Raw genomic sequence first — 23,575 nt, 5'->3', positions numbered from 1 at the left:
GGACGGCCTCGGGCTGCTGTCCCTGCCCACTTGCCCACTGAGAGCTTCCAGGTCACTTGGCAAGGGGCTGAGGGGCGCAGCGGTCTGGAAAGCCCGTCCGGGGTGGGGGTCTTTGCCCTGGTGGAAGGGCTTGTGAGACTGAGCCCTGGGCCGTGGACTGGGGTTGTGCCTGCTTGAGAGCTCCCGGGCTCTGCCCATGCCTGGCACGGGAGGGACCCTGAGCTACATTCTTGCCCACTGCTCCAGCTTTCCTCTGGGCTTTCATCCCCCGTTGACAGCTCGAAGAGCTGGAGGGGGGGGGGGGTGGAGGGGGATGTCCCAGAGGCTCTCGTCCCTCGGAGCAGGCCTGGTCCTCCCTCTCTGCCACTGGCAGCACTGCCCCCGCTGCTGCCCCGGCCCACTGCCCACGGAGGGCTTCCAGATGGCTTGGGAAGGGGCTGGGGGGACAGCAGGGGCTTTGCAGGGCAGAGTCCTGCCTCTCTGACCCTGCCTGCTGCGGATGTTCCTGCTCTGGCTGCCTCCCTACCTTGTTCCACCTCCCTCTGTGGCTCCGGCTTCTGGCCACGGTCGCCGCATCCCAACCGCCAGCCTGCTGCGGGCGGCGCGTGCCACGCGCTGCAGGGTGCCCAGCACAGCGCGGCCGCGGCCTCTGGGGCTGCGTGGGGCAGCTGCCTGGCTCTCTGCCCCCTGCCTGCTCTCACCTGCTCAGCTGCGGCAGCAGCAGAAGAGGCGCTCTTCTCCTCTTCCTGCGCTGCTGCCTGCGTCTGCCAGTTGTCCACCTGCGGCGAGGAGGAGGAGGAGAAGGCACTGTGAGAGGCAGGGCGGTTGCCATGGCACGGCCAGGCCCCTCCGTGCCCACAAGCCCAGCCCTGGCCCCAAGGCAGCTCTCTGCTCCCCCATCCTTCACCTTGTGCTTCCTCTGCAGCTCGACAGCCACTTGCGTGGCTGCAAGTCGGTGAACTTCTTCGTCGTCCACATCTTCCCGCGTCGGCTACTTCCTCTTGCCGCTGAGGTCCCCGAGAGAGATGCTGCCTCGTGAGACAGATGCTCTCCTGGGAGAAAGAGGGGTACTGCAGGGCTCTGCCCTCCTAAATAGCCTCCCGGGCAGGGCGGGGCCCCGCGCTGTCACAATGGCCCGCGGGCCCAAGGAGGCCCCCGCATCACAAAGGGCCCGGCAACGCGCCGCCGCTGTCACAATGGGCCGTTTCCCGGCGCCCCGAGGACGGCAGCGCAGGGGGCGCACAACTGGCTGCGGCTGGCTGCAACTACTTGCAACCGCCTGTGCCCGGCACAAGGCTCCCCCGCTTTCCCCTCACAGACGCTCCAGCCGGCCCCAGCCAACAGCTCCCGCACGACCCCGCTGCCCGCGGCCTCCCCGCACTTCAGCCCTGTCTGCATCCCGCAGCTGGCGCTGCCACCGCCCTGGGCAGCCAGCCGTGGCCGCGGGATGTCCCAGGCTCGGAGAGACAAGTCACTTGTGGCTCGAATTGCCTTGCGAAGGTTTCGGGATTGCCAACCAGCACGCCCTTCTGTGCACAACTGGCAATAAAGCAAACCCCTCGACCGCGTGTGTGTGGATCGGCCTCTTGCACTCAGCGGGAAAGAACCCACTTTGGGACAACGGGGGGTCCTGGGGACTTGCGGGGGCAGGACACGTGCTGTGCAGCTCAGCGTCTCTGCCCACACTGCTGGGGGAACTGGGCCCCTCCTGGCAACCAGTGCGGGGCTTCAGCAACACGGCCGGCTACAAGGGCCCAACCCAGACAGCGTGCCCTTGGCTGGCTTTCCTGCTTTCCTGAGACAGCTTTTTCTCCTTCTTTCTTCCCCGTGGGACACCGCTTGCTCTCAGATTTCTTGCCCTTGGCACAGCTCTAGGAGGCTGCAGATGTCCCAGAGCCACTGCCATCAGGCCCCATCCTGGGGGCTCGGGGCCACTGGCAGCACTGCCTCCACTGCTGCCCCTGCCCGCTGCCCACTGCGAGCTTCCAATGGCCTTGGCGACGGCCTGGAGGTCCAGCAGGAAAAGTTGGGCGGAGTCAGAACCTTTGCCCACAGGGGAGGCCTTCTGATGGGAGAGCTGGGCCATTGACTGTGGGGCTGCACCGTTGAAGGTGCCAGGGCTCTGCCCATGCCTGGCGCTGGAAGGAAACTCAGCTCCCCTCCTGCCCAGTGCTCCAGCTTGGCTGTGGGTTTTCTTCCCCTTTGGGACAGCTCTAGCAGCATGCAGATGGAAACAAAGTAACCAGAGGGTAGAACATCCTAGCTAGCACTCCTAGATCCGGGGGAGATCCACCTAACACCAATCCCCAGAGGCCAGAGCCACCAGCACCAAAGGGCCGCCTGGTGCTGCTTTTCTTTGCTCTGGCCTCCTGTGGCCACTGCCGCCCCTCAGGCAGCGCTTCCAGGGTGCCAGCCATTCTCAGACTGGCTTAGGGGCTGCGGGGGCTGTGCTGTGGGGCGGTGCTCCCGGGCTGCTTCGGACTTCAGCTGCTCCAGGCAGCAGCTCCAAGAGCCTCCCAAGGAGGCTCCAAGGGGCTGCATTGGGGCAGGGCATCCTTTCACCCTCCTGCCATTCCACCTCTCCATTCCCCACACGGACACACTTGACTTGCTCAGTCCCCTCTGGCACCGCCGGCCGGGATCCCCCCACTCACAGGCCCAGCCCCGTGTGGCCACTCTGCCCCAGCCCGCAGCAGGACTTCCCCCTCTCCTCCACGCATCCCTCCCACCCCAGGCAGCGCCCTTCTCCTTCGCCCCACCCAACGCACGCCGGCCCCAGCAACTAAAAGCCTTGGGTCTTCAGGAGGCTTTCTTGCCCCCAAATCAAGGACTACAGCCTGACCAAAAGAACCACCAGCGCTGCTTGTGGATCAAACCACTAGTTTTATTTCAAGAAAGGCATCTAGATATTCTGTTGTCCTTTAGCAGCGGCCCAGCCCCGCAAGACACCTCTTCCAAGAACTCCTCCTTCTAAAAGGGAGGGCAGCAACACACGAACTTCGGGAGATCCTGAAAAACTAACTTCTACTTCCAAGAAAGGAAGACCCACTCGCTGGCTGTTCCCCAGCTCTGCTTACAGACGTCCCTGGGCTGCCTTCAGCCTCCAGGACAGCTCTATTGCACACACCCGCACCAAGGGACACAGCTCAGCTGCCTAAGGAACAAGTCCTAGCCCAACCCCCAAATATTATTCGCTTTCAAAACACAACCTTCCTGAGCCTTTTCTTTCCAAACCAATCTTTATTTTAAACTTCCACAAGTCTATCTTAAATACTAGGCTCTCCTAGGTCAGCGCCCATGCTAAAGCACCCTTTGTCATTTTGGTCATGAAACGGGACTAGAAAGCATGAGGCGGCCTTTAGCTTGTCCTTTGAAATTCCAGTGGAGAGCACTGCTAACACCTAGCCCTACTTTATCCTACGCAACTTAACTCGACTAATTCTTCCCTACCCCTACTTTAACCTAAAAAACTTAAGGGGACTTCTTCCTATTTCGGGGAACGGAAACAAGGACAGGTGGCCTGGGAGGATGGGGACAAGGGGAGGGAAGCTGGGGACAAGGGTGGGAAAGCCAAGGCCCGGCTCGACTGGAGTCTGGCCGGAGCTCTTCAGGAGAACAGGAAGGGCCTCTACAGCTATCTTGCTAAAGACGGACTAGGGATAAGGTGGGCCCTCTCCAGAAGGAACTGGCAGACGTGGCTGTCCGGCACAAAGAGAAGGCTGAGGCTCTCGATGCCTTCTGTGCTTCAGCCTTGGACAGCAAGCGCTCCAGCCACGCCGCCCGAGTGGAGAAAGGCAAAGGCAGGGACTGGCAGAAGAAGAGCCCAAGTCCCCTGCAGCAGAGGATCAGGTTGGAGAGCGTGTAAGGAACCTGAATGTGCACAAGGCACCCGCTGAGGTTCATCCCCAGGTCCTGAGGGAGCTGGCAGACAAAGGGGCTAGTCCACTGCCCATGGTTTTGGAGCAATGGTGGCAGTCAGGTGAAGTCCTGGAGGACTGGGCAAAGGGCAATCCGAGCCAAGAGACCAGCAGGACTGGCCCCACCACTGAGCCCTGGGCGACACCACTGGTGACCGGCCATCAGGTGGATGTCAGTCTGGTCACCACCACAGCTTGGGAGCCGCCATCCCATCCCGCCAGGCAGGGCCAGCGGAACGCCCTGCCCAGAGCCCAGAGTGCCTCCCTGAAGAGAGAGGGCCGCTGTGCTGAGAGAGCTGTAGGTGAGGGCTTGACTTGCCAGCGCTCCAAAGACTGTCCGTCCCACGCCAGCAAGTCGTCCTCCCAGCAAGTGGCCCCCCTGAGGGTCTGCAGTTGCCCCAAGTTCTTCTTTGGGCTTTGTCTCGTTGGAAAAAGGCCTCTTCCTTCAAGTGCAGCTGCAGGTGGTAAGGCCACGTGCCAGCCTGCCCCCAGCAGCTCAGTCCGTGGAGGTGGAGGTGGAGGTGGCTGAGGAAGAGTCCCAGGGCTCTGCCCACTCCTCAGACGGGAGGGAGCCAGAGCTACTTGCTCCGCCAGTACTCCAGCTTCGGGCTGTGTTTTCTTGCCCTTGGCAGCGCTCTAAGAGGCTGGAGATGTCCCAGAGACTCTCATCCTCAGAGCAGGCCCCCTCCTGGCTCTGTGGCAGGGGCAGGACCGTCTCTGCTGCTGCCCCTGCCCGCTGCCCCCTGCCAGCTTCCAGCTGGCCCGGCGAGAGGCTGGGGGGGCGGCAGGGGCCGCGCAGGGCAGCTGCCTGGCTCTCTGCCCCTGCTGCTGGGGCTGTTGCCAGCATGGCTGCATCCATGCCTTGAGCCGGGTGCTGCTGTTCCCCCGGCCGCCGGCCCCGTCGCCGGATCACAGCTGCGATCCTGCTCAGGGTGGCACGTGCCGTGCGCTGCAGCGTGTCCAGCACGGCGGGGCAGCAGCCTGTGGGGCGCTGCGGGGCAGCAGCCGTTGGCCGGCTGTGCCTGGGAGCCGCCGGGGCAGGAGATGTGCCGCGCGGGTCCCCGACTGCCTCTTGGGCCGCCTCTGCGCAGATGACGCAGGGACATTTGGGCCCTTCCGGGCCAGCAGGCTGAGGCTCCAGCAGCACCGGAATGAGGGAGGGCTTGACCCAGATGGTGTATATTTGGACGCCTTGCCCTTTGTTCTCTGACAGCTCCTCGCCGTGGCTGTCTTCTTCCGGGGACAGCGGTGGGTCTGCGTTTTCTTGCCCTCGGGACTCCCTGGAGACGTGCGGGAGCCCTGCCCACTGCCCACTGGGAGCTGACAGCTGGCTTGGCGAGGGGCTGGGGGGGCAGGCGTCCGGGCTCGGGGCCTGTGGCCTGGTGGAAGGGCTGCCGAGGCACGGGCGAACTGGGGCACGGGCTGTCGCTGTGGGCACTTGAAGGCCCCAGGGCTCTGACCATGCCTCCCGTGGCATGGGCACGGGGAGCCTCTTTTCTCTCCTCCTCCACCTTTGGTCTCCGCTGCGTTCTTCTTGGGGCAGCTCTAGGAGGCTGCAGATGTCTGAGAGCTCCTCGCAGCACGCCCCATCCTCGCTCGCTGCCACTGGCAGGACGGCCTCGGCTGCTGTCCCTGCCCACTGCCCACTGAGAGCTTCCAGGTCACTTGGCAAGGGGCTGAGGGCGCAGCGGTCTGGAAAGCCGTCCGGGGTGGGGGTCTTTGCCCTGGTGGAAGGGCTTGTGAGACTGAGCCCTGGGCCGTGGACTGGGGTTGTGCCTGCTTGAGAGCTCCCGGGCTCTGCCCATGCCTGGCACGGGAGGGACCCTGAGCTACATTCTTGCCCACTGCTCCAGCTTTCCTCTGGGCTTTCATCCCCCGTTGACAGCTCGAAGAGGCTGGAGATGTCCCAGAGGCTCTCGTCCTCGGAGCAGGCCTGGTCCTCCCTCTCTGCCACTGGCAGCACTGCCCCCGCTGCTGCCCCGGCCCACTGCCCACGGAGGGCTTCCAGATGGCTTGGGAAGGGGCTGGGGGGACAGCAGGGGCTTTGCAGGGCAGAGTCCTGCCTCTCTGACCCTGCTGCTGCGGATGTTCCTGCTCTGGCTGCCTCCCTACCTTGTTCCACCTCCCTCTGTGGCTCCGGCTTCTGGCCACGTCGCCGCATCCCAACCGCCAGCCTGCTGCGGGCGGCGCGTGCCACGCGCTGCAGGGTGCCCAGCACAGCGCGGCCGCGGCCTCTGGGGCTGCGTGGGGCAGCTGCCTGGCTCTCTGCCCCTGCTGCTCTCACCTGCTCAGCTGCGGCAGCAGCAGAAGAGGCGCTCTTCTCCTCTTCCTGCGCTGCTGCCTGCGTCTGCCAGTTGTCCACCTGCGGCGAGGAGGAGGAGGAGAAGGCGCTGTGAGAGGCAGGCGGTTGCCATGGCACGGCAGGCCCCTCCGTGCCCACAAGCCCAGCCCTGGCCCCAAGGCAGCTCTCTGCTCCCCCATCCTTCACCTTGTGCTTCCTCTGCCAGCTCGACAGCCACTTGCGTGGCTGCAAGTCGGTGAACTTCTTCGTCGTCCACATCTTCCGCGTCGGCTACTTCCTCTGCCGCTGAGGTCCCCGAGAGAGATGCTGCCTCGTGAGACAGATGCTCTCCTGGGAGAAAGAGGGTACTGCAGGGCTCTGCCCTCCTAAATAGCCTCCCGGGCAGGGCGGGGCCCCGCGCTGTCACAATGGCCCGCGGGCCCAAGGAGGCCCCGCATCACAAAGGGCCCGGCAACGCGCCGCCGCTGTCACAATGGGCCGTTTCCCGGCGCCCCGAGGACGGCAGCGCAGGGGGCGCACAACTGGCTGCGGCTGGCTGCAACTACTTGCAACCGCCTGTGCCCGGCACAAGGCTCCCCCGCTTTCCCCTCACAGACGCTCCAGCCGGCCCCAGCCAACAGCTCCCGCACGGCCCCGCTGCCCGCGGCCTCCCCGCACTTCAGCCCTGTCTGCATCCCGCAGCTGGCGCTGCCACCGCCCTGGGCAGCCAGCCGTGGCCGCGGGATGTCCCAGGCTCGGAGAGACAAGTCACTTGTGGCTCGAATTGCCTTGCGAAGGTTTCGGGATTGCCAACCAGCACGCCCTTCTGTGCACAACTGGCAATAAAGCAAACCCCTCGACCGCGTGTGTGTGGATCGGCCTCTTGCACTCAGCGGGAAAGAACCCGCTTTGGGACAACGGGGGGTCCTGGGGACTTGCGGGGGCAGGACACGTGCTGTGCAGCTCAGCGTCTCTGCCCACACTGCTGGGGGAACTGGGCCCCTCCTGGCAACCAGTGCGGGGCTTCAGCAACACGGCCGGCTACAAGGGCCCAACCCAGACAGCGTGCCCTTGGCTGGCTTTCCTGCTTTCCTGAGACAGCTTTTTCTCCTTCTTTCTTCCCCGTGGGACACCGCTTGCTCTCAGATTTCTTGCCCTTGGCACAGCTCTAGGAGGCTGCAGATGTCCCAGAGCCACTGCCATCAGGCCCCATCCTGGGGGCTCGGGGCCACTGGCAGCACTGCCTCCACTGCTGCCCCTGCCCGCTGCCCACTGCGAGCTTCCAATGGCCTTGGCGACGGCCTGGAGGTCCAGCAGGAAAAGTTGGGCGGAGTCAGAGCCTTTGCCCACAGGGGAGGCCTTCTGATGGGAGAGCTGGGCCATTGACTGTGGGGCTGCACCGTTGAAGGTGCCAGGGCTCTGCCCATGCCTGGCGCTGGAAGGAAACTCAGCTCCCCTCCTGCCCAGTGCTCCAGCTTGGCTGTGGGTTTTCTTCCCCTTTGGGACAGCTCTAGCAGCATGCAGATGGAAACAAAGTAACCAGAGGGTAGAACATCCTAGCTAGCACTCCTAGATCCGGGGGAGATCCACCTAACAACAATCCCCAGAGGCCAGAGCCACCAGCACCAAAGGGCCGCCTGGTGCTGCTTTTCTTTGCTCTGGCCTCCTGTGGCCACTGCCGCCCCTCAGGCAGCGCTTCCAGGGTGCCAGCCATTCTCAGACTGGCTTAGGGGCTGCGGGGGCTGTGCTGTGGGGCGGTGCTCCCGGGCTGCTTCGGACTTCAGCTGCTCCAGGCAGCAGCTCCAAGAGCCTCCCAAGGAGGCTCCAAGGGGCTGCATTGGGGCAGGGCATCCTTTCACCCTCCTGCCATTCCACCTCTCCATTCCCCACACGGACACACTTGACTTGCTCAGTCCCCTCTGGCACCGCCGGCCGGGATCCCCCCACTCACAGGCCCAGCCCCGTGTGGCCACTCTGCCCCAGCCCGCAGCAGGACTTCCCCCTCTCCTCCACGCATCCCTCCCACCCCAGGCAGCGCCCTTCTCCTTCGCCCCACCCAACGCACGCCGGCCCCAGCAACTAAAAGCCTTGGGTCTTCAGGAGGCTTTCTTGCCCCCAAATCAAGGACTACAGCCTGACCAAAAGAACCACCAGCGCTGCTTGTGGATCAAACCACTAGTTTTATTTCAAGAAAGGCATCTAGATATTCTGTTGTCCTTTAGCAGCGGCCCAGCCCCGCAAGACACCTCTTCCAAGAACTCCTCCTTCTAAAAGGGAGGGCAGCAACACACGAACTTCGGGAGATCCTGAAAAACTAACTTCTACTTCCAAGAAAGGAAGACCCACTCGCTGGCTGTTCCCCAGCTCTGCTTACAGACGTCCCTGGGCTGCCTTCAGCCTCCAGGACAGCTCTATTGCACACACCCGCACCAAGGGACACAGCTCAGCTGCCTAAGGAACAAGTCCTAGCCCAACCCCCAAATATTATTCGCTTTCAAAACACAACCTTCCTGAGCCTTTTCTTTCCAAACCAATCTTTATTTTAAACTTCCACAAGTCTATCTTAAATACTAGGCTCTCCTAGGTCAGCGCCCATGCTAAAGCACCCTTTGTCATTTTGGTCATGAAACGGGACTAGAAAGCATGAGGCGGCCTTTAGCTTGTCCTTTGAAATTCCAGTGGAGAGCACTGCTAACACCTAGCCCTACTTTATCCTACGCAACTTAACTCGACTAATTCTTCCCTACCCCTACTTTAACCTAAAAAACTTAAGGGGACTTCTTCCTATTTCGGGGAACGGAAACAAGGACAGGTGGCCTGGGAGGATGGGGACAAGGGGAGGGAAGCTGGGGACAAGGGTGGGAAAGCCAAGGCCCGGCTCGACTGGAGTCTGGCCGGAGCTCTTCAGGAGAACAGGAAGGGCCTCTACAGCTATCTTGCTAAAGACGGACTAGGGATAAGGTGGGCCCTCTCCAGAAGGAACTGGCAGACGTGGCTGTCCGGCACAAAGAGAAGGCTGAGGCTCTCGATGCCTTCTGTGCTTCAGCCTTGGACAGCAAGCGCTCCAGCCACGCCGCCCGAGTGGAGAAAGGCAAAGGCAGGGACTGGCAGAAGAAGAGCCCAAGTCCCCTGCAGCAGAGGATCAGGTTGGAGAGCGTGTAAGGAACCTGAATGTGCACAAGGCACCCGCTGAGGTTCATCCCCAGGTCCTGAGGGAGCTGGCAGACAAAGGGGCTAGTCCACTGCCCATGGTTTTGGAGCAATGGTGGCAGTCAGGTGAAGTCCTGGAGGACTGGGCAAAGGGCAATCCGAGCCAAGAGACCAGCAGGACTGGCCCCACCACTGAGCCCTGGGCGACACCACTGGTGACCGGCCATCAGGTGGATGTCAGTCTGGTCACCACCACAGCTTGGGAGCCGCCATCCCATCCCGCCAGGCAGGGCCAGCGGAACGCCCTGCCCAGAGCCCAGAGTGCCTCCCTGAAGAGAGAGGGCCGCTGTGCTGAGAGAGCTGTAGGTGAGGGCTTGACTTGCCAGCGCTCCAAAGACTGTCCGTCCCACGCCAGCAAGTCGTCCTCCCAGCAAGTGGCCCCCCTGAGGGTCTGCAGTTGCCCCAAGTTCTTCTTTGGGCTTTGTCTCGTTGGAAAAAGGCCTCTTCCTTCAAGTGCAGCTGCAGGTGGTAAGGCCACGTGCCAGCCTGCCCCCAGCAGCTCAGTCCGTGGAGGTGGAGGTGGAGGTGGCTGAGGAAGAGTCCCAGGGCTCTGCCCACTCCTCAGACGGGAGGGAGCCAGAGCTACTTGCTCCGCCAGTACTCCAGCTTCGGGCTGTGTTTTCTTGCCCTTGGCAGCGCTCTAAGAGGCTGGAGATGTCCCAGAGACTCTCATCCTCAGAGCAGGCCCCCTCCTGGCTCTGTGGCAGGGGCAGGACCGTCTCTGCTGCTGCCCCTGCCCGCTGCCCCCTGCCAGCTTCCAGCTGGCCCGGCGAGAGGCTGGGGGGGCGGCAGGGGCCGCGCAGGGCAGCTGCCTGGCTCTCTGCCCCTGCTGCTGGGGCTGTTGCCAGCATGGCTGCATCCATGCCTTGAGCCGGGTGCTGCTGTTCCCCCGGCCGCCGGCCCCGTCGCCGGATCACAGCTGCGATCCTGCTCAGGGTGGCACGTGCCGTGCGCTGCAGCGTGTCCAGCACGGCGGGGCAGCAGCCTGTGGGGCGCTGCGGGGCAGCAGCCGTTGGCCGGCTGTGCCTGGGACCCGCCGGGGCAGGAGATGTGCCGCGCGGGTCCCCGACTGCCTCTTGGGCCGCCTCTGCGCAGATGACGCAGGGACATTTGGGCCCTTCCGGGCCAGCAGGCTGAGGCTCCAGCAGCACCGGAATGAGGGAGGGCTTGACCCAGATGGTGTATATTTGGACGCCTTGCCCTTTGTTCTCTGACAGCTCCTCGCCGTGGCTGTCTTCTTCCGGGGACAGCGGTGGGTCTGCGTTTTCTTGCCCTCGGGACTCCCTGGAGACGTGCGGGAGCCCTGCCCACTGCCCACTGGGAGCTGACAGCTGGCTTGGCGAGGGGCTGGGGGGGCAGGCGTCCGGGCTCGGGGCCTGTGGCCTGGTGGAAGGGCTGCCGAGGCACGGGCGAACTGGGGCACGGGCTGTCGCTGTGGGCACTTGAAGGCCCCAGGGCTCTGACCATGCCTCCCGTGGCATGGGCACGGGGAGCCTCTTTTCTCTCCTCCTCCACCTTTGGTCTCCGCTGCGTTCTTCTTGGGGCAGCTCTAGGAGGCTGCAGATGTCTGAGAGCTCCTCGCAGCACGCCCCATCCTCGCTCGCTGCCACTGGCAGGACGGCCTCGGCTGCTGTCCCTGCCCACTGCCCACTGAGAGCTTCCAGGTCACTTGGCAAGGGGCTGAGGGCGCAGCGGTCTGGAAAGCCGTCCGGGGTGGGGGTCTTTGCCCTGGTGGAAGGGCTTGTGAGACTGAGCCCTGGGCCGTGGACTGGGGTTGTGCCTGCTTGAGAGCTCCCGGGCTCTGCCCATGCCTGGCACGGGAGGGACCCTGAGCTACATTCTTGCCCACTGCTCCAGCTTTCCTCTGGGCTTTCATCCCCCGTTGACAGCTCGAAGAGGCTGGAGATGTCCCAGAGGCTCTCGTCCTCGGAGCAGGCCTGGTCCTCCCTCTCTGCCACTGGCAGCACTGCCCCCGCTGCTGCCCCGGCCCACTGCCCACGGAGGGCTTCCAGATGGCTTGGGAAGGGGCTGGGGGGACAGCAGGGGCTTTGCAGGGCAGAGTCCTGCCTCTCTGACCCTGCTGCTGCGGATGTTCCTGCTCTGGCTGCCTCCCTACCTTGTTCCACCTCCCTCTGTGGCTCCGGCTTCTGGCCACGTCGCCGCATCCCAACCGCCAGCCTGCTGCGGGCGGCGCGTGCCACGCGCTGCAGGGTGCCCAGCACAGCGCGGCCGCGGCCTCTGGGGCTGCGTGGGGCAGCTGCCTGGCTCTCTGCCCCTGCTGCTCTCACCTGCTCAGCTGCGGCAGCAGCAGAAGAGGCGCTCTTCTCCTCTTCCTGCGCTGCTGCCTGCGTCTGCCAGTTGTCCACCTGCGGCGAGGAGGAGGAGGAGAAGGCGCTGTGAGAGGCAGGCGGTTGCCATGGCACGGCAGGCCCCTCCGTGCCCACAAGCCCAGCCCTGGCCCCAAGGCAGCTCTCTGCTCCCCCATCCTTCACCTTGTGCTTCCTCTGCCAGCTCGACAGCCACTTGCGTGGCTGCAAGTCGGTGAACTTCTTCGTCGTCCACATCTTCCGCGTCGGCTACTTCCTCTGCCGCTGAGGTCCCCGAGAGAGATGCTGCCTCGTGAGACAGATGCTCTCCTGGGAGAAAGAGGGTACTGCAGGGCTCTGCCCTCCTAAATAGCCTCCCGGGCAGGGCGGGGCCCCGCGCTGTCACAATGGCCCGCGGGCCCAAGGAGGCCCCGCATCACAAAGGGCCCGGCAACGCGCCGCCGCTGTCACAATGGGCCGTTTCCCGGCGCCCCGAGGACGGCAGCGCAGGGGGCGCACAACTGGCTGCGGCTGGCTGCAACTACTTGCAACCGCCTGTGCCCGGCACAAGGCTCCCCCGCTTTCCCCTCACAGACGCTCCAGCCGGCCCCAGCCAACAGCTCCCGCACGGCCCCGCTGCCCGCGGCCTCCCCGCACTTCAGCCCTGTCTGCATCCCGCAGCTGGCGCTGCCACCGCCCTGGGCAGCCAGCCGTGGCCGCGGGATGTCCCAGGCTCGGAGAGACAAGTCACTTGTGGCTCGAATTGCCTTGCGAAGGTTTCGGGATTGCCAACCAGCACGCCCTTCTGTGCACAACTGGCAATAAAGCAAACCCCTCGACCGCGTGTGTGTGGATCGGCCTCTTGCACTCAGCGGGAAAGAACCCGCTTTGGGACAACGGGGGGTCCTGGGGACTTGCGGGGGCAGGACACGTGCTGTGCAGCTCAGCGTCTCTGCCCACACTGCTGGGGGAACTGGGCCCCTCCTGGCAACCAGTGCGGGGCTTCAGCAACACGGCCGGCTACAAGGGCCCAACCCAGACAGCGTGCCCTTGGCTGGCTTTCCTGCTTTCCTGAGACAGCTTTTTCTCCTTCTTTCTTCCCCGTGGGACACCGCTTGCTCTCAGATTTCTTGCCCTTGGCACAGCTCTAGGAGGCTGCAGATGTCCCAGAGCCACTGCCATCAGGCCCCATCCTGGGGGCTCGGGGCCACTGGCAGCACTGCCTCCACTGCTGCCCCTGCCCGCTGCCCACTGCGAGCTTCCAATGGCCTTGGCGACGGCCTGGAGGTCCAGCAGGAAAAGTTGGGCGGAGTCAGAGCCTTTGCCCACAGGGGAGGCCTTCTGATGGGAGAGCTGGGCCATTGACTGTGGGGCTGCACCGTTGAAGGTGCCAGGGCTCTGCCCATGCCTGGCGCTGGAAGGAAACTCAGCTCCCCTCCTGCCCAGTGCTCCAGCTTGGCTGTGGGTTTTCTTCCCCTTTGGGACAGCTCTAGCAGCATGCAGATGGAAACAAAGTAACCAGAGGGTAGAACATCCTAGCTAGCACTCCTAGATCCGGGGGAGATCCACCTAACACCAATCCCCAGAGGTCAGAGCCACCAGCACCAAAGGGCCGCCTGGTGCTGCTTTTCTTTGCTCTGGCCTCCTGTGGCCACTGCCGCCCCTCAGGCAGCGCTTCCAGGGTGCCAGCCATTCTCAGACTGGCTTAGGGGCTGCGGGGGCTGTGCTGTGGGGCGGTGCTCCCGGGCTGCTTCGGACTTCAGCTGCTCCAGGCAGCAGCTCCAAGAGCCTCCCAAGGAGGCTCCAAGGGGCTGCATTGGGGCAGGGCATCCTTTCACCCTCCTGCCATTCCACCTCTCCATTCCCCACACGGACACACTTGACTTGCTCAGTCCCCTCTGGCACCGCCGGCCGGGATCCCCCCACTCACAGGCCCAGCCCCGTGTGGCCACTCTGCCCCAGCCCGCAGCAGGACTTCCCCCTCTCCTCCACGCATCCCTCCCACCCCAGGCAGCGCCCTTCTCCTTCGCCCCACCCAACGCACGCCGGCCCCAGCAACTAAAAGCCTTGGGTCTTCAGGAGGCTTTCTTGCCCCCAAATCAAGGACTACAGCCTGACCAAAAGAACCACCAGCGCTGCTTGTGGATCAAACCACTAGTTTTATTTCAAGAAAGGCATCTAGATATTCTGTTGTCCTTTAGCAGCGGCCCAGCCCCGCAAGACACCTCTTCCAAGAACTCCTCCTTCTAAAAGGGAGGGCAGCAACACACGAACTTCGGGAGATCCTGAAAAACTAACTTCTACTTCCAAGAAAGGAAGACCCACTCGCTGGCTGTTCCCCAGCTCTGCTTACAGACGTCCCTGGGCTGCCTTCAGCCTCCAGGACAGCTCTATTGCACACACCCGCACCAAGGGACACAGCTCAGCTGCCTAAGGAACAAGTCCTAGCCCAACCCCCAAATATTATTCGCTTTCAAAACACAACCTTCCTGAGCCTTTTCTTTCCAAACCAATCTTTATTTTAAACTTCCACAAGTCTATCTTAAATACTAGGCTCTCCTAGGTCAGCGCCCATGCTAAAGCACCCTTTGTCATTTTGGTCATGAAACGGGACTAGAAAGCATGAGGCGGCCTTTAGCTTGTCCTTTGAAATTCCAGTGGAGAGCACTGCTAACACCTAGCCCTACTTTATCCTACGCAACTTAACTCGACTAATTCTTCCCTACCCCTACTTTAACCTAAAAAACTTAAGGGGACTTCTTCCTATTTCGGGGAACGGAAACAAGGACAGGTGGCCTGGGAGGATGGGGACAAGGGGAGGGAAGCTGGGGACAAGGGTGGGAAAACCAAGGCCCGGCTCGACTGGAGTCTGGCCGGAGCTCTTCAGGAGAACAGGAAGGGCCTCTACAGCTATCTTGCTAAAGACGGACTAGGGATAAGGTGGGCCCTCTCCAGAAGGAACTGGCAGACGTGGCTGTCCGGCACAAAGAGAAGGCTGAGGCTCTCGATGCCTTCTGTGCTTCAGCCTTGGACAGCAAGCGCTCCAGCCACGCCGCCCGAGTGGAGAAAGGCAAAGGCAGGGACTGGCAGAAGAAGAGCCCAAGTCCCCTGCAGCAGAGGATCAGGTTGGAGAGCGTGTAAGGAACCTGAATGTGCACAAGGCACCCGCTGAGGTTCATCCCCAGGTCCTGAGGGAGCTGGCAGACAAAGGGGCTAGTCCACTGCCCATGGTTTTGGAGCAATGGTGGCAGTCAGGTGAAGTCCTGGAGGACTGGGCAAAGGGCAATCCGAGCCAAGAGACCAGCAGGACTGGCCCCACCACTGAGCCCTGGGCGACACCACTGGTGACCGGCCATCAGGTGGATGTCAGTCTGGTCACCACCACAGCTTGGGAGCCGCCATCCCATCCCGCCAGGCAGGGCCAGCGGAACGCCCTGCCCAGAGCCCAGAGTGCCTCCCTGAAGAGAGAGGGCCGCTGTGCTGAGAGAGCTGTAGGTGAGGGCTTGACTTGCCAGCGCTCCAAAGACTGTCCGTCCCACGCCAGCAAGTCGTCCTCCCAGCAAGTGGCCCCCCTGAGGGTCTGCAGTTGCCCCAAGTTCTTCTTTGGGCTTTGTCTCGTTGGAAAAAGGCCTCTTCCTTCAAGTGCAGCTGCAGGTGGTAAGGCCACGTGCCAGCCTGCCCCCAGCAGCTCAGTCCGTGGAGGTGGAGGTGGAGGTGGCTGAGGAAGAGTCCCAGGGCTCTGCCCACTCCTCAGACGGGAGGGAGCCAGAGCTACTTGCTCCGCCAGTACTCCAGCTTCGGGCTGTGTTTTCTTGCCCTTGGCAGCGCTCTAAGAGGCTGGAGATGTCCCAGAGACTCTCATCCTCAGAGCAGGCCCCCTCCTGGCTCTGTGGCAGGGGCAGGACCGTCTCTGCTGCTGCCCCTGCCCGCTGCCCCCTGCCAGCTTCCAGCTGGCCCGGCGAGAGGCTGGGGGGGCGGCAGGGGCCGCGCAGGGCAGCTGCCTGGCTCTCTGCCCCTGCTGCTGGGGCTGTTGCCAGCATGGCTGCATCCATGCCTTGAGCCGGGTGCTGCTGTTCCCCCGGCCGCCGGCCCCGTCGCCGGATCACAGCTGCGATCCTGCTCAGGGTGGCACGTGCCGTGCGCTGCAGCGTGTCCAGCACGGCGGGGCAGCAGCCTGTGGGGCGCTGCGGGGCAGCAGCCGTTGGCCGGCTGTGCCTGGGACCCGCCGGGGCAGGAGATGTGCCGCGCGGGTCCCCGACTGCCTCTTGGGCCGCCTCTGCGCAGATGACGCAGGGACATTTGGGCCCTTCCGGGCCAGCAGGCTGAGGCTCCAGCAGCACCGGAATGAGGGAGGGCTTGACCCAGATGGTGTATATTTGGACGCCTTGCCCTTTGTTCTCTGACAGCTCCTCGCCGTGGCTGTCTTCTTCCGGGGACAGCGGTGGGTCTGCGTTTTCTTGCCCTCGGGACTCCCTGGAGACGTGCGGGAGCCCTGCCCACTGCCCACTGGGAGCTGACAGCTGGCTTGGCGAGGGGCTGGGGGGGCAGGCGTCCGGGCTCGGGGCCTGTGGCCTGGTGGAAGGGCTGCCGAGGCACGGGCGAACTGGGGCACGGGCTGTCGCTGTGGGCACTTGAAGGCCCCAGGGCTCTGACCATGCCTCCCGTGGCATGGGCACGGGGAGCCTCTTTTCTCTCCTCCTCCACCTTTGGTCTCCGCTGCGTTCTTCTTGGGGCAGCTCTAGGAGGCTGCAGATGTCTGAGAGCTCCTCGCAGCACGCCCCATCCTCGCTCGCTGCCACTGGCAGGACGGCCTCGGCTGCTGTCCCTGCCCACTGCCCACTGAGAGCTTCCAGGTCACTTGGCAAGGGGCTGAGGGCGCAGCGGTCTGGAAAGCCGTCCGGGGTGGGGGTCTTTGCCCTGGTGGAAGGGCTTGTGAGACTGAGCCCTGGGCCGTGGACTGGGGTTGTGCCTGCTTGAGAGCTCCCGGGCTCTGCCCATGCCTGGCACGGGAGGGACCCTGAGCTACATTCTTGCCCACTGCTCCAGCTTTCCTCTGGGCTTTCATCCCCCGTTGACAGCTCGAAGAGGCTGGAGATGTCCCAGAGGCTCTCGTCCTCGGAGCAGGCCTGGTCCTCCCTCTCTGCCACTGGCAGCACTGCCCCCGCTGCTGCCCCGGCCCACTGCCCACGGAGGGCTTCCAGATGGCTTGGGAAGGGGCTGGGGGGACAGCAGGGGCTTTGCAGGGCAGAGTCCTGCCTCTCTGACCCTGCTGCTGCGGATGTTCCTGCTCTGGCTGCCTCCCTACCTTGTTCCACCTCCCTCTGTGGCTCCGGCTTCTGGCCACGTCGCCGCATCCCAACCGCCAGCCTGCTGCGGGCGGCGCGTGCCACGCGCTGCAGGGTGCCCAGCACAGCGCGGCCGCGGCCTCTGGGGCTGCGTGGGGCAGCTGCCTGGCTCTCTGCCCCTGCTGCTCTCACCTGCTCAGCTGCGGCAGCAGCAGAAGAGGCGCTCTTCTCCTCTTCCTGCGCTGCTGCCTGCGTCTGCCAGTTGTCCACCTGCGGCGAGGAGGAGGAGGAGAAGGCGCTGTGAGAGGCAGGCGGTTGCCATGGCACGGCAGGCCCCTCCGTGCCCACAAGCCCAGCCCTGGCCCCAAGGCAGCTCTCTGCTCCCCCATCCTTCACCTTGTGCTTCCTCTGCCAGCTCGACAGCCACTTGCGTGGCTGCAAGTCGGTGAACTTCTTCGTCGTCCACATCTTCCGCGTCGGCTACTTCCTCTGCCGCTGAGGTCCCCGAGAGAGATGCTGCCTCGTGAGACAGATGCTCTCCTGGGAGAAAGAGGGTACTGCAGGGCTCTGCCCTCCTAAATAGCCTCCCGGGCAGGGCGGGGCCCCGCGCTGTCACAATGGCCCGCGGGCCCAAGGAGGCCCCGCATCACAAAGGGCCCGGCAACGCGCCGCCGCTGTCACAATGGGCCGTTTCCCGGCGCCCCGAGGACGGCAGCGCAGGGGGCGCACAACTGGCTGCGGCTGGCTGCAACTACTTGCAACCGCCTGTGCCCGGCACAAGGCTCCCCCGCTTTCCCCTCACAGACGCTCCAGCCGGCCCCAGCCAACAGCTCCCGCACGGCCCCGCTGCCCGCGGCCTCCCCGCACTTCAGCCCTGTCTGCATCCCGCAGCTGGCGCTGCCACCGCCCTGGGCAGCCAGCCGTGGCCGCGGGATGTCCCAGGCTCGGAGAGACAAGTCACTTGTGGCTCGAATTGCCTTGCGAAGGTTTCGGGATTGCCAACCAGCACGCCCTTCTGTGCACAACTGGCAATAAAGCAAACCCCTCGACCGCGTGTGTGTGGATCGGCCTCTTGCACTCAGCGGGAAAGAACCCGCTTTGGGACAACGGGGGGTCCTGGGGACTTGCGGGGGCAGGACACGTGCTGTGCAGCTCAGCGTCTCTGCCCACACTGCTGGGGGAACTGGGCCCCTCCTGGCAACCAGTGCGGGGCTTCAGCAACACGGCCGGCTACAAGGGCCCAACCCAGACAGCGTGCCCTTGGCTGGCTTTCCTGCTTTCCTGAGACAGCTTTTTCTCCTTCTTTCTTCCCCGTGGGACACCGCTTGCTCTCAGATTTCTTGCCCTTGGCACAGCTCTAGGAGGCTGCAGATGTCCCAGAGCCACTGCCATCAGGCCCCATCCTGGGGGCTCGGGGCCACTGGCAGCACTGCCTCCACTGCTGCCCCTGCCCGCTGCCCACTGCGAGCTTCCAATGGCCTTGGCGACGGCCTGGAGGTCCAGCAGGAAAAGTTGGGCGGAGTCAGAGCCTTTGCCCACAGGGGAGGCCTTCTGATGGGAGAGCTGGGCCATTGACTGTGGGGCTGCACCGTTGAAGGTGCCAGGGCTCTGCCCATGCCTGGCGCTGGAAGGAAACTCAGCTCCCCTCCTGCCCAGTGCTCCAGCTTGGCTGTGGGTTTTCTTCCCCTTTGGGACAGCTCTAGCAGCATGCAGATGGAAACAAAGTAACCAGAGGGTAGAACATCCTAGCTAGCACTCCTAGATCCGGGGGAGATCCACCTAACACCAATCCCCAGAGGTCAGAGCCACCAGCACCAAAGGGCCGCCTGGTGCTGCTTTTCTTTGCTCTGGCCTCCTGTGGCCACTGCCGCCCCTCAGGCAGCGCTTCCAGGGTGCCAGCCATTCTCCGACTGGCTTAGGGGCTGCGGGGGCTGTGCTGTGGGGCGGTGCTCCCGGGCTGCTTCGGACTTCAGCTGCTCCAGGCAGCAGCTCCAAGAGCCTCCCAAGGAGGCTCCAAGGGGCTGCATTGGGGCAGGGCATCCTTTCACCCTCCTGCCATTCCACCTCTCCATTCCCCACACGGACACACTTGACTTGCTCAGTCCCCTCTGGCACCGCCGGCCGGGATCCCCCCACTCACAGGCCCAGCCCCGTGTGGCCACTCTGCCCCAGCCCGCAGCAGGACTTCCCCCTCTCCTCCACGCATCCCTCCCACCCCAGGCAGCGCCCTTCTCCTTCGCCCCACCCAACGCACGCCGGCCCCAGCAACTAAAAGCCTTGGGTCTTCAGGAGGCTTTCTTGCCCCCAAATCAAGGACTACAGCCTGACCAAAAGAACCACCAGCGCTGCTTGTGGATCAAACCACTAGTTTTATTTCAAGAAAGGCATCTAGATATTCTGTTGTCCTTTAGCAGCGGCCCAGCCCCGCAAGACACCTCTTCCAAGAACTCCTCCTTCTAAAAGGGAGGGCAGCAACACACGAACTTCGGGAGATCCTGAAAAACTAACTTCTACTTCCAAGAAAGGAAGACCCACTCGCTGGCTGTTCCCCAGCTCTGCTTACAGACGTCCCTGGGCTGCCTTCAGCCTCCAGGACAGCTCTATTGCACACACCCGCACCAAGGGACACAGCTCAGCTGCCTAAGGAACAAGTCCTAGCCCAACCCCCAAATATTATTCGCTTTCAAAACACAACCTTCCTGAGCCTTTTCTTTCCAAACCAATCTTTATTTTAAACTTCCACAAGTCTATCTTAAATACTAGGCTCTCCTAGGTCAGCGCCCATGCTAAAGCACCCTTTGTCATTTTGGTCATGAAACGGGACTAGAAAGCATGAGGCGGCCTTTAGCTTGTCCTTTGAAATTCCAGTGGAGAGCACTGCTAACACCTAGCCCTACTTTATCCTACGCAACTTAACTCGACTAATTCTTCCCTACCCCTACTTTAACCTAAAAAACTTAAGGGGACTTCTTCCTATTTCGGGGAACGGAAACAAGGACAGGTGGCCTGGGAGGATGGGGACAAGGGGAGGGAAGCTGGGGACAAGGGTGGGAAAACCAAGGCCCGGCTCGACTGGAGTCTGGCCGGAGCTCTTCAGGAGAACAGGAAGGGCCTCTACAGCTATCTTGCTAAAGACGGACTAGGGATAAGGTGGGCCCTCTCCAGAAGGAACTGGCAGACGTGGCTGTCCGGCACAAAGAGAAGGCTGAGGCTCTCGATGCCTTCTGTGCTTCAGCCTTGGACAGCAAGCGCTCCAGCCACGCCGCCCGAGTGGAGAAAGGCAAAGGCAGGGACTGGCAGAAGAAGAGCCCAAGTCCCCTGCAGCAGAGGATCAGGTTGGAGAGCGTGTAAGGAACCTGAATGTGCACAAGGCACCCGCTGAGGTTCATCCCCAGGTCCTGAGGGAGCTGGCAGACAAAGGGGCTAGTCCACTGCCCATGGTTTTGGAGCAATGGTGGCAGTCAGGTGAAGTCCTGGAGGACTGGGCAAAGGGCAATCCGAGCCAAGAGACCAGCAGGACTGGCCCCACCACTGAGCCCTGGGCGACACCACTGGTGACCGGCCATCAGGTGGATGTCAGTCTGGTCACCACCACAGCTTGGGAGCCGCCATCCCATCCCGCCAGGCAGGGCCAGCGGAACGCCCTGCCCAGAGCCCAGAGTGCCTCCCTGAAGAGAGAGGGCCGCTGTGCTGAGAGAGCTGTAGGTGAGGGCTTGACTTGCCAGCGCTCCAAAGACTGTCCGTCCCACGCCAGCAAGTCGTCCTCCCAGCAAGTGGCCCCCCTGAGGGTCTGCAGTTGCCCCAAGTTCTTCTTTGGGCTTTGTCTCGTTGGAAAAAGGCCTCTTCCTTCAAGTGCAGCTGCAGGTGGTAAGGCCACGTGCCAGCCTGCCCCCAGCAGCTCAGTCCGTGGAGGTGGAGGTGGAGGTGGCTGAGGAAGAGTCCCAGGGCTCTGCCCACTCCTCAGACGGGAGGGAGCCAGAGCTACTTGCTCCGCCAGTACTCCAGCTTCGGGCTGTGTTTTCTTGCCCTTGGCAGCGCTCTAAGAGGCTGGAGATGTCCCAGAGACTCTCATCCTCAGAGCAGGCCCCCTCCTGGCTCTGTGGCAGGGGCAGGACCGTCTCTGCTGCTGCCCCTGCCCGCTGCCCCCTGCCAGCTTCCAGCTGGCCCGGCGAGAGGCTGGGGGGGCGGCAGGGGCCGCGCAGGGCAGCTGCCTGGCTCTCTGCCCCTGCTGCTGGGGCTGTTGCCAGCATGGCTGCATCCATGCCTTGAGCCGGGTGCTGCTGTTCCCCCGGCCGCCGGCCCCGTCGCCGGATCACAGCTGCGATCCTGCTCAGGGTGGCACGTGCCGTGCGCTGCAGCGTGTCCAGCACGGCGGGGCAGCAGCCTGTGGGGCGCTGCGGGGCAGCAGCCGTTGGCCGGCTGTGCCTGGGACCCGCCGGGGCAGGAGATGTGCCGCGCGGGTCCCCGACTGCCTCTTGGGCCGCCTCTGCGCAGATGACGCAGGGACATTTGGGCCCTTCCGGGCCAGCAGGCTGAGGCTCCAGCAGCACCGGAATGAGGGAGGGCTTGACCCAGATGGTGTATATTTGGACGCCTTGCCCTTTGTTCTCTGACAGCTCCTCGCCGTGGCTGTCTTCTTCCGGGGACAGCGGTGGGTCTGCGTTTTCTTGCCCTCGGGACTCCCTGGAGACGTGCGGGAGCCCTGCCCACTGCCCACTGGGAGCTGACAGCTGGCTTGGCGAGGGGCTGGGGGGGCAGGCGTCCGGGCTCGGGGCCTGTGGCCTGGTGGAAGGGCTGCCGAGGCACGGGCGAACTGGGGCACGGGCTGTCGCTGTGGGCACTTGAAGGCCCCAGGGCTCTGACCATGCCTCCCGTGGCATGGGCACGGGGAGCCTCTTTTCTCTCCTCCTCCACCTTTGGTCTCCGCTGCGTTCTTCTTGGGGCAGCTCTAGGAGGCTGCAGATGTCTGAGAGCTCCTCGCAGCACGCCCCATCCTCGCTCGCTGCCACTGGCAGGACGGCCTCGGCTGCTGTCCCTGCCCACTGCCCACTGAGAGCTTCCAGGTCACTTGGCAAGGGGCTGAGGGCGCAGCGGTCTGGAAAGCCGTCCGGGGTGGGGGTCTTTGCCCTGGTGGAAGGGCTTGTGAGACTGAGCCCTGGGCCGTGGACTGGGGTTGTGCCTGCTTGAGAGCTCCCGGGCTCTGCCCATGCCTGGCACGGGAGGGACCCTGAGCTACATTCTTGCCCACTGCTCCAGCTTTCCTCTGGGCTTTCATCCCCCGTTGACAGCTCGAAGAGGCTGGAGATGTCCCAGAGGCTCTCGTCCTCGGAGCAGGCCTGGTCCTCCCTCTCTGCCACTGGCAGCACTGCCCCCGCTGCTGCCCCGGCCCACTGCCCACGGAGGGCTTCCAGATGGCTTGGGAAGGGGCTGGGGGGACAGCAGGGGCTTTGCAGGGCAGAGTCCTGCCTCTCTGACCCTGCTGCTGCGGATGTTCCTGCTCTGGCTGCCTCCCTACCTTGTTCCACCTCCCTCTGTGGCTCCGGCTTCTGGCCACGTCGCCGCATCCCAACCGCCAGCCTGCTGCGGGCGGCGCGTGCCACGCGCTGCAGGGTGCCCAGCACAGCGCGGCCGCGGCCTCTGGGGCTGCGTGGGGCAGCTGCCTGGCTCTCTGCCCCTGCTGCTCTCACCTGCTCAGCTGCGGCAGCAGCAGAAGAGGCGCTCTTCTCCTCTTCCTGCGCTGCTGCCTGCGTCTGCCAGTTGTCCACCTGCGGCGAGGAGGAGGAGGAGAAGGCGCTGTGAGAGGCAGGCGGTTGCCATGGCACGGCAGGCCCCTCCGTGCCCACAAGCCCAGCCCTGGCCCCAAGGCAGCTCTCTGCTCCCCCATCCTTCACCTTGTGCTTCCTCTGCCAGCTCGACAGCCACTTGCGTGGCTGCAAGTCGGTGAACTTCTTCGTCGTCCACATCTTCCGCGTCGGCTACTTCCTCTGCCGCTGAGGTCCCCGAGAGAGATGCTGCCTCGTGAGACAGATGCTCTCCTGGGAGAAAGAGGGTACTGCAGGGCTCTGCCCTCCTAAATAGCCTCCCGGGCAGGGCGGGGCCCCGCGCTGTCACAATGGCCCGCGGGCCCAAGGAGGCCCCGCATCACAAAGGGCCCGGCAACGCGCCGCCGCTGTCACAATGGGCCGTTTCCCGGCGCCCCGAGGACGGCAGCGCAGGGGGCGCACAACTGGCTGCGGCTGGCTGCAACTACTTGCAACCGCCTGTGCCCGGCACAAGGCTCCCCCGCTTTCCCCTCACAGACGCTCCAGCCGGCCCCAGCCAACAGCTCCCGCACGACCCCGCTGCCCGCGGCCTCCCCGCACTTCAGCCCTGTCTGCATCCCGCAGCTGGCGCTGCCACCGCCCTGGGCAGCCAGCCGTGGCCGCGGGATGTCCCAGGCTCGGAGAGACAAGTCACTTGTGGCTCGAATTGCCTTGCGAAGGTTTCGGGATTGCCAACCAGCACGCCCTTCTGTGCACAACTGGCAATAAAGCAAACCCCTCGACCGCGTGTGTGTGGATCGGCCTCTTGCACTCA

General features: G+C 63.8%; 4 protein-coding genes across 4 annotated transcripts; all 4 read right to left on the bottom strand.

The window, feature by feature from the left end:
• Positions 1-1,191: 1,191 nt before the first annotated feature.
• On the bottom strand, positions 1,192-6,726 carry LOC135408912 (uncharacterized). Its single transcript, XM_064643844.1, has 3 exons — positions 6,406-6,726; positions 4,759-6,279; positions 1,192-1,491 (listed from the first exon to the last, which is right to left on the bottom strand). Exons 1-3 carry the CDS (start codon positions 6,475-6,477, stop codon positions 1,192-1,194), a joined length of 1,893 nt encoding a protein of 630 aa, XP_064499914.1. The 5' UTR covers positions 6,478-6,726.
• On the bottom strand, positions 6,687-12,221 carry LOC135408911 (uncharacterized). The gene is made up of 3 exons (XM_064643843.1): positions 11,901-12,221; positions 10,221-11,774; positions 6,687-6,986 (listed from the first exon to the last, which is right to left on the bottom strand). The coding sequence occupies exons 1-3, from the start codon at positions 11,970-11,972 to the stop codon at positions 6,687-6,689; spliced, it is 1,926 nt and encodes a 641-aa protein (XP_064499913.1). The 5' UTR covers positions 11,973-12,221.
• On the bottom strand, positions 12,182-17,716 carry LOC135408909 (uncharacterized). The gene is made up of 3 exons (XM_064643841.1): positions 17,396-17,716; positions 15,716-17,269; positions 12,182-12,481 (listed from the first exon to the last, which is right to left on the bottom strand). Exons 1-3 carry the CDS (start codon positions 17,465-17,467, stop codon positions 12,182-12,184), a joined length of 1,926 nt encoding a protein of 641 aa, XP_064499911.1. The 5' UTR covers positions 17,468-17,716.
• On the bottom strand, positions 17,677-23,211 carry LOC135408908 (uncharacterized). Its single transcript, XM_064643840.1, has 3 exons — positions 22,891-23,211; positions 21,211-22,764; positions 17,677-17,976 (listed from the first exon to the last, which is right to left on the bottom strand). The coding sequence occupies exons 1-3, from the start codon at positions 22,960-22,962 to the stop codon at positions 17,677-17,679; spliced, it is 1,926 nt and encodes a 641-aa protein (XP_064499910.1). The 5' UTR covers positions 22,963-23,211.
• Positions 23,212-23,575: the final 364 nt, after the last annotated feature.

Source organism: Pseudopipra pipra, unplaced genomic scaffold (assembly GCF_036250125.1).
Source record: "Pseudopipra pipra isolate bDixPip1 unplaced genomic scaffold, bDixPip1.hap1 HAP1_SCAFFOLD_84, whole genome shotgun sequence".
NCBI lineage: Eukaryota > Metazoa > Chordata > Aves > Passeriformes > Pipridae > Pseudopipra > Pseudopipra pipra.
Note: the sequence above shows the minus strand (reverse complement) of the source record. Positions and strands in the feature narration are given on the sequence as shown.